Source organism: Arachis ipaensis, chromosome B6 (assembly GCF_059453495.1).
Source record: "Arachis ipaensis isolate K30076 ecotype BB chromosome B6, ASM5945349v1, whole genome shotgun sequence".
Classification (NCBI taxonomy): Eukaryota; Viridiplantae; Streptophyta; class Magnoliopsida; order Fabales; family Fabaceae; genus Arachis; species Arachis ipaensis.
Genome location: NC_142441.1, coordinates 131,551,569 through 131,565,241, shown reverse-complemented (window position 1 = coordinate 131,565,241; position 13,673 = coordinate 131,551,569). Strand labels below are relative to the sequence as shown.

Sequence of the window (13,673 nt, the reverse complement as noted above, 5' to 3'; positions counted from 1 at the left end):
GCTGGTTGATAGGATTGCCTTTGAGGCAAAGAATGAAATGGTAATTAACTAAAAGAAAATATTCCCCTTAAAATTTTGGTTCAGTTGTTTCTAGATTATTGTGCTAATTAAATAAGTTTTTGTTTTAGGACATCGTAAAAAGAGCAGAGCTGAGGGGGAAGAGAAAGAAGGAAAGAAAGGAAAAACGAAGGAAAAAAAAAGAAGAAAGAAAAAAAAACTTGCCATCTTGCATTTGTCTTCGGAAGAAGAAATTGATTTTGAATATAAGTATGCTTCTCACTATGACTTATTAGAAACTATCTATTTATTTAAAATTATATATTGTTATTTTAACAAAAATATTTTGTATGTATTGCAGAGAAGAAGAAGAAATACAAAAAACACCACCAAAAAAAACGAAAACAACCACAAAGAATAGCAAAAAATAAGCAAAAAAAAAAAAAAGAAAAGTTGTTCAACCGGATTCATCTTAGACTGCCAGCTGTAAATTTGGGCAGTGAAAATGAACTTGTATTTCAAAAACAAACAAGCTTGGAAGGGTTTGTAAACGCACCGAGCAATACCATTTAATTTCTCTTAACATTTATTCACTTCTTTTGCTTTTAATTAGAATATCTTGGTTGATGATTTTAATTTTGTATCTTTTTTTTTAGAAAAAATACCCCTTAATTTTCTGTTAGATTTTTTACAAGAAAAAAATGGCATGAAAAAAAGAAAAAAACATAGTTTACAACCTCCAACTTTGTAAGTTTATATACTTACATTGTTCTATTAAATTTAGGTAATAATATTTTTTTTAATTATTGACACGGAATTTTATTTACTATGAGTAGCCCAACAGCTAATGCCTGATCGCGAAGAACAAATCCTTGTAGTTTGAAAACAAAGTCAATCTCAACTTCTGGATATGTGAGTTTTTCAATTTACTTTCCTATTCTAATTAATGTGCAGATTTCATTTAGTGCAAATTTTTAATTTACTTTACTGCATGTTAACTCCTTTCTTGTTTACCTTCATTAGAGTTCCTATTGCAATTGCGTTTTCAAGTTCTCTTGAGGAAGAGCTAAAACAAGAAAAAACTTTTACCTCTATCCCTTTATAACTCAAACAGAAAAAGCTTCTATTAATGAGGAATGCTATATCATAATAATTTCGGTTCATTTTGAAACACTTTATTGTGTAATCCAGCTGCCCCCTTAATAGCAAGCCCCGCAGAAACTTTGGCAAGGGAATTAGAGCAAGAAGCTTATGTTAATAAGTAAGTTCTACTTAAAATCCTTTTTATTATTTCGTTGCCATATCATAATAATTTTGGTTCATTTTGAAATACTTTACTATGTAATTCAACTGTCCTCCACAACCTGAACGGCAAGTCCCCACAAAAACTTCGGCAAGAAAATCAGAGCAAGAAGCTCCTGATAATGAGTAAATTCTATTGAAATTTTTTTTTTATTAATTTTGATATTATATCATAATACTTTTTTTTATTATTTTTGAAAATTTTCCTCTGTCACCTTGCAGTCTTCCCCTCCTTAGCATTTGGAAGATGACTTTGATGTACCTTCATTCGACTTTGGCATAAGTTCACCAAGCTCTGCACTAACAATAACACAAATTAAAAGTTTGATAGAGGTGGTGATGGATGTTGGGGTGGCAGCAACATTGCAATATGCGAAAGAAATAAGTTTGGAGCCGAGTTTGAGCACCTTTGAAAAGTACAAGACTTCAATAAAAGAAAAGAAAATAACAGAAGAGCTTAGGAAAAATGTTATCAGTGGTGACGCATATCAAGACTAACAAAGATGGGTCAAGCAATGAGTTCGATACCATATTCCTCTTGGACCATAAAACTCATTTAGAGGGGAGTAGATGCCACTTCTTGTCTCTAAAACCCGCAGAACACATAAAATATATGGTAAATTCTTCTGCTATTACATTAACATTAATGATTTTCCTAAAAAGTTATATTCCCATATATCTAATAAATTTTGGTTCTATAGGTGGTCTCCACCGTGTGTATGCTTCTCAACAACAAAAAATGTCAAAGATTTGATTAATAAATATATTGCATCCCAACAGATAGTGTGGTAAGCTATCATTAAAGTTTATCATTAATTTTGGTTCATTTTGATTATGTATAGTATGATACAAGAAACTTATTTCGGTTCATTTTACAGAATTCTATGTTGTCGAAACATAAGTACGAGTACATTGATTTAAACACTAAGAAGGCCTTCCAGATCAATGAATTTAAGAACTACCTACCTTTTCTGGATAAAAAAAATTAGCATTCCATTTATTTGTAAGTTGTAATTTTTAAAATTTCTAAATAATTCTATCATTTTGTATCATTTAGACTGAAATATTCTATCATTGCCCAAACTTCAGCTGTTTGCACCAATTTGCCATGGAGGCCATTGGTGGTTATAGATTGTTGATGTTCAGAAGAAGGTCTTTCATGTATCTCAAAAAAGAAGACGTGTTTGTTGAAAGAAGAGCTTTGAATAAATTTGTTGTAAGTTATTTATATAATACATATTTTTGTTTTTCTTATGAAATCTCTTGTTTCTAGTGCTTCTGCTCTAATTAAATCATATCAATTACTTTTTGTGCCTGATTGAGCATTGTTTGTGTGCTTGTTTTAGTACAATTATTACTGAATTGAAGTGTATTTTTTGTTTTTTGTTTTTTTTGTTTTGCTGGTTTTGTTGTGCTTCTTATATTTGGATTTCGATCCTTTTCAAAGTTCTATAGTATCCCAAATGAGGGTCTGTGCTGGGATAAAACCTTTGGAAGACAACGAAGAAGGCATTAAAGCACCATATATTTCGATCAGCGGTCAACAAACACTGTATCAATCTTCTTATTATTCTTTGCTATAGTAGTGTTATTTAATAGGTTTTACTGTGCTTTTCTGTGTCTGTCTTATTAATCATATTTTACTTGCTTCTTTCTTTATTAGTTGGAATTGCAAAATATACGTCATGATTCGATCCCAAAAAGATCAAAAAGAAAAAATACACATGTAAAAATTGAAAACGGTTAAGTATCATTAAACATAGTTGATCCTCTACTTCTAAATTAATACATATTAATAAATTTCTTTCAATTGTAGCAACAAGTTAATACTTTCAGGCATGAATATGGTCCAACCATTCTCTTGGACAAGATAAATAAATTGAGAGACAAAGTCATTGAGAGATCTTAAGTCATAAGAATCTCAAAGCCATCTGCTACCCTCTCAAGTTCCTTTTGTAGATTATCATCTGGAGATATAGAAAGTAAATAGGTTTAATCTTCTATTGTAATAAATTTCTATTGACATTCTTGAATACTATTTTGTAAGGAATTGTAAAGAGGCAAACACTTCTTTGACTCTTTGTAAATGTTTATATATATATATATATATATATATATATATATATATATATATATATATATATATATTTGAAAATCTTTTCTTAAATTTCTTTTGATTTATTTGTTAGAAATGTCTGGGCTGTATTGAGATCACATTAATTTGAATGAATCTATGTTCACACTAAATAGATTGAATGTATTTATCAAACCTCAACAGCGACAAAAACACAAATGAACCGAAATTTAGACACAAATGAACCAAAATTATTCTAATAAATACCTAAATTTTTTACCACAACACAATTGCAAAAACTAATTTGAAAAATCAAAATGTGACTATTCAATAAAACATAACACAAATCAGAAATTAACCCTCATTTTCATCAAAGGAAAAAATATTATATGAGTAAAATATAAATGAACCGAAATTTATTTTACTAAATACTGAAACTTCTATCATAGTGCACCATATTCTCTCTAGGATAATTTATATCATGTGCATGATAAAGGCTGGAGCTTGACTGAATCATTGATCCATCATCTAAAAAGTTCAACTCCAAAAGAAGTAAATCATATATTAGCAAATGTATTAACATGCACAAACACATATCTACCTAATCAAAAGCAAATCAATGTTACATCACTTAAAGCTGTCTTTTTCTTTTTCTTTAATGCATTTGCGATCTTTTTTTTTTTCCATATTCGATCCCAATCTATTCTTGGGACGTCCTCTTGTTCTAACACACGGGGGACTTTGAAAGTCATTAACATCATTCAACGTAGCATCTTCATGAGATAACGAACATTTACCTTTATTTTTCGCTTGATATTCTTGCATCTCAACCATGACATTATCAAAAGCGCGGTGCCGAATTCCAGTCAACTCGAACATTTACCTTTATTTTTCGCTTGATATTCTTGCATCTCAGCCATGACATTATCAAAAGCACGGTGTAGAGTTCCAGTCAACTCCTCAGATTCTGACACAAATTCACAAATATTGTGCTAGCGAAATACCAAATCATCAAATCTCTTGCTTCTTGACTCCAATAAAGGCTCATCTTGGATGCTATTGATATGTGTGCATCTCCTTTTTACGTTCTTACTCCAGTGTTGTAATATATATTTCGGTGTCACTTTATCTACTCACTCAAAGCTTAAGTCATTCAAAGAATGACGGCACAATATACCCTTGACTCAAACAATAAGCACTGACATTTTACTTCGCATAATATCGCATCGTATATAACAACAAACTTGTTGAATGTTGAGTTAGAAACCTATTCTACAACTTCATATGTCGTAAAACCTAGAGCAGACTATGTTAATCTTGTGATGCAATTCACCTTTTCTCTAAATTGTGCTTGAACTTCTATGAACTTCTCATGAGTATACACATGCTAAAATTGAGCTTCTATTGATGATTTTATTGTACACTGTATGACAGTATAAAAATCTGCAGCATCAAATTCTCTCTCTCTTTGCTCTCTGCTTCATAGGCAACTATCATATTGTTTCACAAATTGAATCAAGGAGCTATTGCGTGTAATAAACTTATTAAAAAAATCATGCATATTCTCACTCCTTTATGTGCCTCTCATCCCAGCCCAAAGTAGTGATCCAGATAAACTGAAATCTATAAATGACGATCTTCAAAGAGCTCTGTAAAATGGGACAGAATTCAAAAAGCAGACACAAAATTAACCAAAAGTTATACCCGTTTTCACTGAAAAAATAACATCAATCAATTCGAATAAAACCGCGGTTAGCCATTTATTGCCTCCAACACCATACTTCATAAAAAAAAGTATTTCAATTTCTGTCAAATGCATCTTTGTAAATGAGTTCCAAACAACATGACTCATCTCTGGTTCAATTTCTTCATGTCTCTTGTAGCCATTTAATTTATGTGAAATCTTCTTCATAATATGCCAAATATAGTACCTGTGAATTGTTGTTGGCATACAAATCTCAGTAGCCCATTGCATCGATACACATTAATCAGTAAGAATTTCTTTTGGTGCCTTTCCTCCTATGCTACAAAGCCCACATTCAAATAAATATTTGAATGACTGAATATCTTCATTTTTCATCAAAGCACATCCAAAAAGTGTCGATTGACCTTGGTGATTCACACCAACAAAAGAACCAAAAACCAAATTGTACCTGCAGTGGACACCAAAAGAAAAATCCGTTATGAATTGAAACTAGTTGTGTGTATGAACCTAATACTATATTACAAAGAACCGAAACCAGAACGGCAAAAATTACCTGTTTGTGTTGTAAGTTGTATCAAATGAAATAATATTTCCAAAATACTCATACACGGCCCTGCTTCTTTCATCAGCCCAAAATGCATTTTTGATAGAGTGATCAACTTCAAGATTAAGCTCATAAAAGAAATTTTGATTCTTCTATTTCATTCTTAATAAGTACTTCCCAAATTCTTTGGCATCATCTCGTTCAGAAACATTCCAAATTCCCTTGTAATGTAATTCTTCATGTCTTTTTTAATAAAACTTAGTTTACGATGACCACCCACTGCTGCTACAAATGATTGATATGTTTTACTCGGTCTAATTCCGGCTTTCTCATTAATACGATGCACAAACATGCTTAGCTCCTTGTATTGTTTAAGCATTTCTGTTCGATTTGGACAACATGCTTAGAAAAAATTTTAAATTTCAGTTTAAAACTTTAGAGAAATCATATTTAAAAAAAGTAAAAAAAAAATAATAAATAGAAGAAGAAGTTATTTTTTATTATGAGTAAACTATCATTTTTACCCACTAAAGTTGAATACGCTGACACATCTATCTATAGAAGAAGAAAATTACCATTTGTATCCATGAAATATAAGTTTCGCACAACAAAATTATCCAAACACTAAAAAATCGCCTAAAAATCCCAAATTACCCTTATCGTCATCCGCATCAACATCACATTACTCTCTCTCTCTCTCTCTCTCTCTCTCTCTCTCTCTCTCTCTCTCTCTCTCTCTCTCTCTCTCTCTCTCTCTCTCTCTCTCTCTCTCTCTCTGAAACATGCGTGTTAACAGAGGCACCAACAACAGTAGCAGAACACATCAAATGGAGAAGAACCATAAATCAATTGAGCCGGTGCAACTACATCATCGCAGAAGAAACAGATCCAAGGCCACAAATTCAATCTGCAAGGTGCAAGTTCACCATTTCGTCTCTGCTCCTTTTCACATTCTCCAACAACAACAACAGCAGCACCAGCAACAATGATGAAGGGGTAACGGAAAATGAGAGAAGAGATGAAGGGTCTGAAGGGTACCATTGCAGAACTAGGTGTTGAAGTCATCAGTAATGGTCCTCAGCAAACTCTCCGCCCTCTGGTTCTCTAGCGACAACATCCAGTAGTGGATGAAATTCTCCTCCAATCTTCTTGCGAAGCCACAGAGTCCAGTCCTCATCAGAGACTGCATCCTCGCGCTCTGCAACGTCGGCTCGTCGTGGCTGATGGAGGTCGCACAACGGTGCTGATAGTTGGTGAATTGAAGTCGCTGTGGCTGATGGAGGTCGCGTGACAATGCTTTAGGGAGTCCAACAAGTTCAAGGTTTTTTGGAGGCAGAGATAGGGTTTGCTTCTCGGTGAAGCATATTGAGAGTGGGAGGGCGTCAAAGGCCTTGGGAGATGGAGGGGAAAATGTGGTAGTGGTGATTGTGGGTCTCTTGGCCGCTGTAGTAGCATTGAAGGAGGCCGGTGACGGAAGTCCATTGTGAAGAGGGGTGAGAACGAGATAAATGGGGAATGAAAAAATAAAAAAAGGGAATGCAAAGAGGGAGAGCTGGGATGATAGTATTAGTGGTGAAGAAAAGGGTAATTTGGAGTTTTAGGTGGTTTTTAGTGTTTGGATAATTTTGTTATACAGAGCCCATATTTTAGGGTAAAATGATAATTTCCTTCTTTTATGGGTAGATGTGTCAGTGTTTTCAATTTTTGTGAGTAGAAATAGTAGTTTACTCTTTTATTCTCTACAACTCAAACAAACTAAGACAAAAAGAAAAAGATAATGGTGGCATCAATGAAAATTAACAACTACAAAACTCACATAAAATTTGTGGAGAATGTCCAAATTTCATAGGAACCATCGCTCATAAATCTGCGAAAAAAATGATAGAATTAGCGGAAAAACAGAGAACAGTAGCAAAATCACGACAAAGCAAGGAGAAGATAGTTGCAGTAGCAACGCGCAAGGAGAGGAGCATCTCGGTGACGACTTCTTCTAATAGCAACGGTTGCAGCAGCGTCACCTCTTCTCCTTCATCTGCATCACCACCATCTCCATCACCTTTCAACACTCTCGTTCCCTTTCTCCCTCCTTTGTTTTGGCCTTCTCTCTTTCATCGCTGTTTTTCCTAGTGAACACAATGATGCCATTAGGAGCTTCCATCGCCGCCACACCCTCAACTTTCTTAAGGATATAAAAATTTAGGGTTTCTCTCAATTGAATTGTGATTTTTTTTTACCAAATTAAATTAGAAATTTATTGTTTTTTCACTTTGTTATTGCTTAAATTAATTAAAAAAAGCTAGGAAAATAGATTGTTGGAGAGAGTTTGCTTTATAATCAACTCTGTTAGTTATTTTAGCATTTTCTATTAACAAAAATAGAGATGGTTAAAATTTAGTCATTTTTGTCAGATTTTAAAATTATTTAGGGATCTTTTTATCAATAATATTTTTAGGTATTATTTTTATCAACTTTTGGATCTTTTGGATACCAATTCAGTAGTTATCTCATTAAATATATGTTCTCTTATTTATATACCTTCAAAACATTATATTAAAATAGGTTGACTTAATGAATTTTATGAGTATTTTTTAAAGTCTAGGTTATAGCTTATTTGTTTAATAAATTTTGAAAAGAAAATTTAAATTTGGCTTATTTAATTACACAAATAATATAATCTGAGATGGTAAAAATATCCGTAAAGGTAGGTATCTACAACGGGATATTAAATGGGTATCTGCAAAATTCCAACAGAGATGGAGGACCGTCATGCGAATAAATAGAAATGGAGATGGAATAGAAGTACCTACCTTATAAAGATCCGTCAAATTTTCACAAAAGGTAAAAAATTACTAAAATATTTTCACTTATATATAAAAGTTTTTTTATATTATTTTGTTAAAAATAATTTTTATCTTATTTTTTTATTATGTATATTGAAGATTTTATGTGTATGTGAATTATATTAAATTTGTATTTGAATTATGTTTTAATATAATTAATTTAGTTGAATGGTATTGAATTATATTATTTAATGTTTTTAAAAGTTAATATTCATGCATATCCACAAATGGTTTCTCTAGGTAAATAACGGGGAATTTGAATAACGTGAATATCGAACGGGTTGAAAATTTGGTCCAATGAAGTAAAAAAAAAAAAACAACACTCTACTAAATTACCTAACCAAAAAACCTCATTCAATAATTCAAAAATTTTAACCATCTATTATACTCTAATTTATCAAAGCACCAGCTTTTTTCCCAAACCCTCTGCCGTCACTTGGTCACCAATCAACCTCCATTGTCGCCATCAGAATCCTCTTCACCGCCGTTGGTCTGTCAACAAGGACCTTTATCGACGCTTAAGAATAACCTTCTACTTAAAATAAAAATAACCATCCGCATACTTAGTGAATTGAACATCCAGCATATTTTAATTATGTCTAACTAAACTCATTCCAATCAAATAATCATCCACCTAAAAATTAAAATAATCATCCGCATATATATTAAAATGACCATCCGACTTCCGACATATTATGGGTTGACCACAACAAGGTAGAAACAAGAGAGAGGGATGGTGCTGCAGTGATCGGCAGCACAAATAATAATGCTTGCAATCATGAACATGTACTCATTGAAAACTTTATTTCTAAACTCGAACATGTACCTCTCTTTGTGCACGTAATGCCAAATTCCCATGATCATCGTCAAGAATAAAGAAGACATAATTGAAATATAGCCTCCCTCGATGAACTTTGTTATCCGAGATGAGAAATAAATAGTCCCTATGCAGCCGGATACCAATAAGAAGATAATAGCTTACCATATGTTCTTCTTCCATATAACTACTATTATCAATGAAACCAGTCACGTTGTGATTAGCATATCCCCAATAATTGCAATCTCGTATACTTGACTTATCTTTTGTGTGGTCTTGAAGGCAGCCCCCATAATAATGCTTGCAATCATGATAGTGGAGTGGAGCTGCGGCGGTGGTGGCTGCGGCGTGCGAGGAGAAAGCCGCGATGCGATGGGGGACAGCATTCGGGGGTGGTTGCGGCACGCGAAGAGGGCACCACGATGGTGGACGGCGTTTGGCGATGGCTGCAATGCGTGAGAAGGAAGTCGCGATGGTAGACGGCGTTTGGCACTGCACTTTGCCGTAGTTAAAGCTACGGCGCCGTTTTCATCGTAGCGTGGTGAAAGGAGAAAACGTGAGTTGGAAAAGAAGAAGATTGAGACGAAATGAAAACGGAGGAGATTACGTTGCCTAATCCTAATAATTTAAATTCAAAAATTGATTATTCTAATAAATTTGAAATCTAATTTTAATAATTAATTTAACCTTCTTTTCTTAAACTATTGTTCATGTTGTTGAACATTTACATGGTTTTCTTATACTTTTTCATTCGCGGCGAATGTCCATCTTTTATGCGGAGTGAATGAAACGGATATCCGTAGTAAAAATGGAGGGTATTTTCCTAAACTCTGAGCAGGATGAGCGAGCAATACCTGCCCCTTGAATACCTATTGTCATCCCTAATCAGCAGCCATGAACCCCCATTGGTAGCCCGGCCCTCTAATTCTAATCCCCGGTCTTTTTTTATGTAGAAATTAGAATCCCTCAATTTTGCTCCATAACTTTCATCATACTCACACTCCATTAACTCCAACTTTACATATAGCCATTCACATGCATTATGCATACATACAAAATCCATAAATATTATATACTCTGTGGCTATTACCTTTGTTTATTTCGCTTTTTGTTTCTCCAAATGAACACTGGAACTTGGTTCTCTACTTGTCAAGTTCTATAATTTCTGTAATTTCTGCTGCTGGAATTTAGCATTCGCTACCTTCAAACAGATATTCATATTTAAATAACAGTACTCTTCTCCTATGGTGATTACTATTCTAAGCTTCTATCATTTAGATCGAAAATGAAAATTGCAAACTTGAGATCTATATTATTATATGCTACATATCATATCATATCATATATATACAACACATTGTAGATTTGTAGTAGTCATTGCAAAAAGAGGAGGTTTTCTATGTCCTAGTAGACACCCTTCTGATACTCGTGCTCACAGAACATTCCTCCGAGTTCATCACAAGCTTCTCCAAGAAAGACCCTGAGTCAAAACACATACATGTAAGATCATAGTCCACCAAGAATTCCGAGTTCATCTAGAAACAATGATCTAATAACGGTGAATTGAGTTTTGAGATGTTTCTTACGTCTTGGGATCATTGTATTCAAGATACTCTCTATCAACACTTTCTGAAGCAACTTGAGGTTTGTCGTTCCGAGCCTCCGGCTGAACCCTCGCTTCAGGATACATCTCTGCCAAACATGCGTCCCCTCCCACCGTTTCGCAAGCTTCCGCCGGAAACACACTAAACCACACAGAAACAAAGGTTACAATTATCACTCTCATCTAACACTTTCAACTCAAGTGTTCCAACAAATAAACAACCAAGAAATTTTGGTGAAAGCCACAGTTATTTTGATAGTATCTATAAAACTAAAATCTTTTCCTATTGCGCAAATCATGTGTTATGAATGATCTAAGATCTAAAGCATAACTAAATTCTACAATTTCTATATAAACCCGGAGAGTAGAAACGAGAGTTGAAACACAAGGCTTACGAGAACATAGAGCTGTAATCTACTGTTGAAGTGTCATAGTTAACGGTTGCAACTTTGGCTGCAACTTTATGAGGTGAAGAAAATGAGGAAGCTAATTTGGTAGGGAAGGTGGTTACTTGGGAGACACTCTTTGAAGGTGCCAATGGCATAACAACAGGGGAAGCAAAGGTTAAAGCACTCTGCATTTTGAATTTGCTTTTGTTTTAGTATTGTGACTTGTGATCAGAGCAAGTGTGGTTCAAATTTATAGATTAAAAGTGGGTATGATGGATAGGGTGAGATATTTGTGGATCAGGATAAGGTTTTGTTTTTAATCTTTGGGGACTCTTCTGATTCAGTAGGTTCCATCACCACCAAGATATTTATGTGAACTCTTTGGAGTTTTATGGATAATATCAAGTGTTTTTTTTTTTTTTTTCTTCCATTATTGGAGGGGAAGAACTATGTTCAGCCAACTGGAAGCAAAACAAGATTGTTACCTAGAGCTGTCCTTCTCTTTATCAAGTTTTCTTTTTCTTTGCTATACATATTTATTATACTTTTAGCTTTTTATCTTTCCACTATTAATTAATTAGCATTCTCTTTATTAATTAATTTAGTTAAAAAAATTAGCAAGAGATTAACAAACAAATTAACCTATTTGGAAAAAAATAAAGAATATATTATTTGGAAACTAACCTACTATATAGAGATAACAAATAAACTAACAGGTTTTAAACTTTTATTTTTTTTTTATAATCTTACTAAAAAAATAATAAACTAATTTGTATGTTACTTTTTTAAATCTAAATTATTAATATAAAATATAACAAATAAATAGTTAAAATTTATTTAATTAACATTATGTGCCTACAAGAAACAAAATGGGTTGGTGCGAAGGCTAGGGAGTTGGATACTTCTGGTTTCAAACTTTGGTATACAGGAAAGCTGAAGAATAAGAATGGGGTTGGAATTATTGTGGATAAGCAGTGGAAGAAGGACGTAGTGGATGTCAAGAGAGTGGGAGATCGGATCATCTCTATCAAACTTGTGGCGGAGGGAGGTGTTTTCCATGTGATTAGCGCCTATGCACCGCAAGTAGGTTCGGACGAACAACACAAGATATGGTTTTGGGAGGATCAAGATAGTTTGGTTCAAGACATATCTTCGGGAGATAAGATTTTCTTAGGAGGAGATTTAAATGGCCATGTTGGGAGAGAAGTGACTGGGTATGGGAGTATTCATGGAGGCTGTAAGTGAAGTAAGAACAAGAGCATATGAGGGTCTCTACCAATCTTTGGGCACGAAAGAAGGAGAAAAAGGTATATATAGAATCGCAAAGAGCCGTGAAAGAAGAACGCGAGGTTTGGATCAGGTTAAGTGCATAAAGGATAAGGATGGAGAGGTGCTGGCTCAAGAGGAGAAGATTAATGAAAGGTGGAAAAGCTACTTCTACGAGTTATTTAATGAGGGACAGAAGACTCTTCCGAGCCTTGGTCGGTTATGCATAAAGAAAGAAGATCAAAACTTTGACTATTATCGAAGGATTCGAGACTTCGAGGTAAACGAGGCTCTAAAGCAGATGAAAAATGGTAGGACAGTAGGACCTGATAATATCCCGATTGAGGTTTGGAAGGGTCTTGAAGGAAAAGGCATCAACTGGTTGACCAAGCTTTTTAATGAGATTTTAGGGTTAAAGAAGATGCCTGATGAGTAGAGAAAGAGCACCTTAGTACCTATCTACAAGAATAAGGGGGATATACAAAGTTGCGAAAACTATAGAGGGATCAAACTCATAAGTCATACCATGAAGTTATGGGAAAGGGTGATAGAACGGAGGTTAAGAAAAGAGACACAAGTAATAGAGATCCAATTTGGATTTATACCAGACAGATCTACCATTAAAGCGATATGCCTATTAAGAAGGATGATTGAGAGGTATCGTAGTAATAAAAAGGATCTACATATGGTGTTTATTGATTTGGAAAAATCGTATGATAGGGTGCCAAGGGAGGTCTTATGGAAGGTTTTAGAAAAAAGAGAGTAAGGATCGCATATATTCGTGCAATTAAAGACATGTATGATGGGGTCACAACTAGTGTGAAGACTCAAGGTGGTGTGACAGAGGAATTTTCTATTGGTATAGGATTACACCAGGAATCATCCTTAAGTCCATACCTTTTCACATTAGTCTTGGAAGTACTCACAGAGCACATCCAAGAGCCTATGCCATGGTGCATGCTTTTTGCCGATGATATCATCCTTATGGGAGAGTCAAGGGAAGACCTAAATAAGAAGTTGGACTTATGGAGAGAAGCTCTAGAAGTGTATGGTCTGTGCATAAGCCGTAGCAAGATGGAATATAGGGAATGTAAGTTCGGTTTGAGAAGGGAAAATCCTAATATAGAGGTGAATAT

The 13,673-nt window shown here is 34.1% G+C and overlaps 1 protein-coding gene across 1 annotated transcript; it reads right to left on the bottom strand.

Annotated features, from left to right (window-relative positions):
* Nucleotides 1–10,565: 10,565 nt before the first annotated feature.
* CCL (CCR-like protein) lies at nucleotides 10,566–11,726 on the bottom strand. The gene is made up of 3 exons (XM_016306567.3): nucleotides 11,278–11,726; nucleotides 10,866–11,024; nucleotides 10,566–10,759 (listed from the first exon to the last, which is right to left on the bottom strand). Exons 1-3 carry the CDS (start codon nucleotides 11,460–11,462, stop codon nucleotides 10,684–10,686), a joined length of 420 nt encoding a protein of 139 aa, XP_016162053.1. The 5' UTR covers nucleotides 11,463–11,726; the 3' UTR covers nucleotides 10,566–10,683.
* Between the last annotated feature and the right edge of the window lie 1,947 nt (nucleotides 11,727–13,673).

What these genes read in the sequence shown, in the direction of transcription:
- CCL (XM_016306567.3), bottom strand. Translation starts at nt 11,462, where the DNA reads ATGCAGAGTGCTTTAACCTTTGCTTCCCCTGTTGTTATGCCATTGGCA. An exon ending in GATTACAGCTCTATGTTCTC is followed by an intron (nt 11,025 to 11,277) that starts GTAAGCCTTGTG and finishes TGTGTGGTTTAG; the next exon opens with TGTGTTTCCGGCGGAAGCTT. An exon ending in GAATACAATGATCCCAAGAC is followed by an intron (nt 10,760 to 10,865) that starts GTAAGAAACATC and finishes GTTTTGACTCAG; the next exon opens with GGTCTTTCTTGGAGAAGCTT.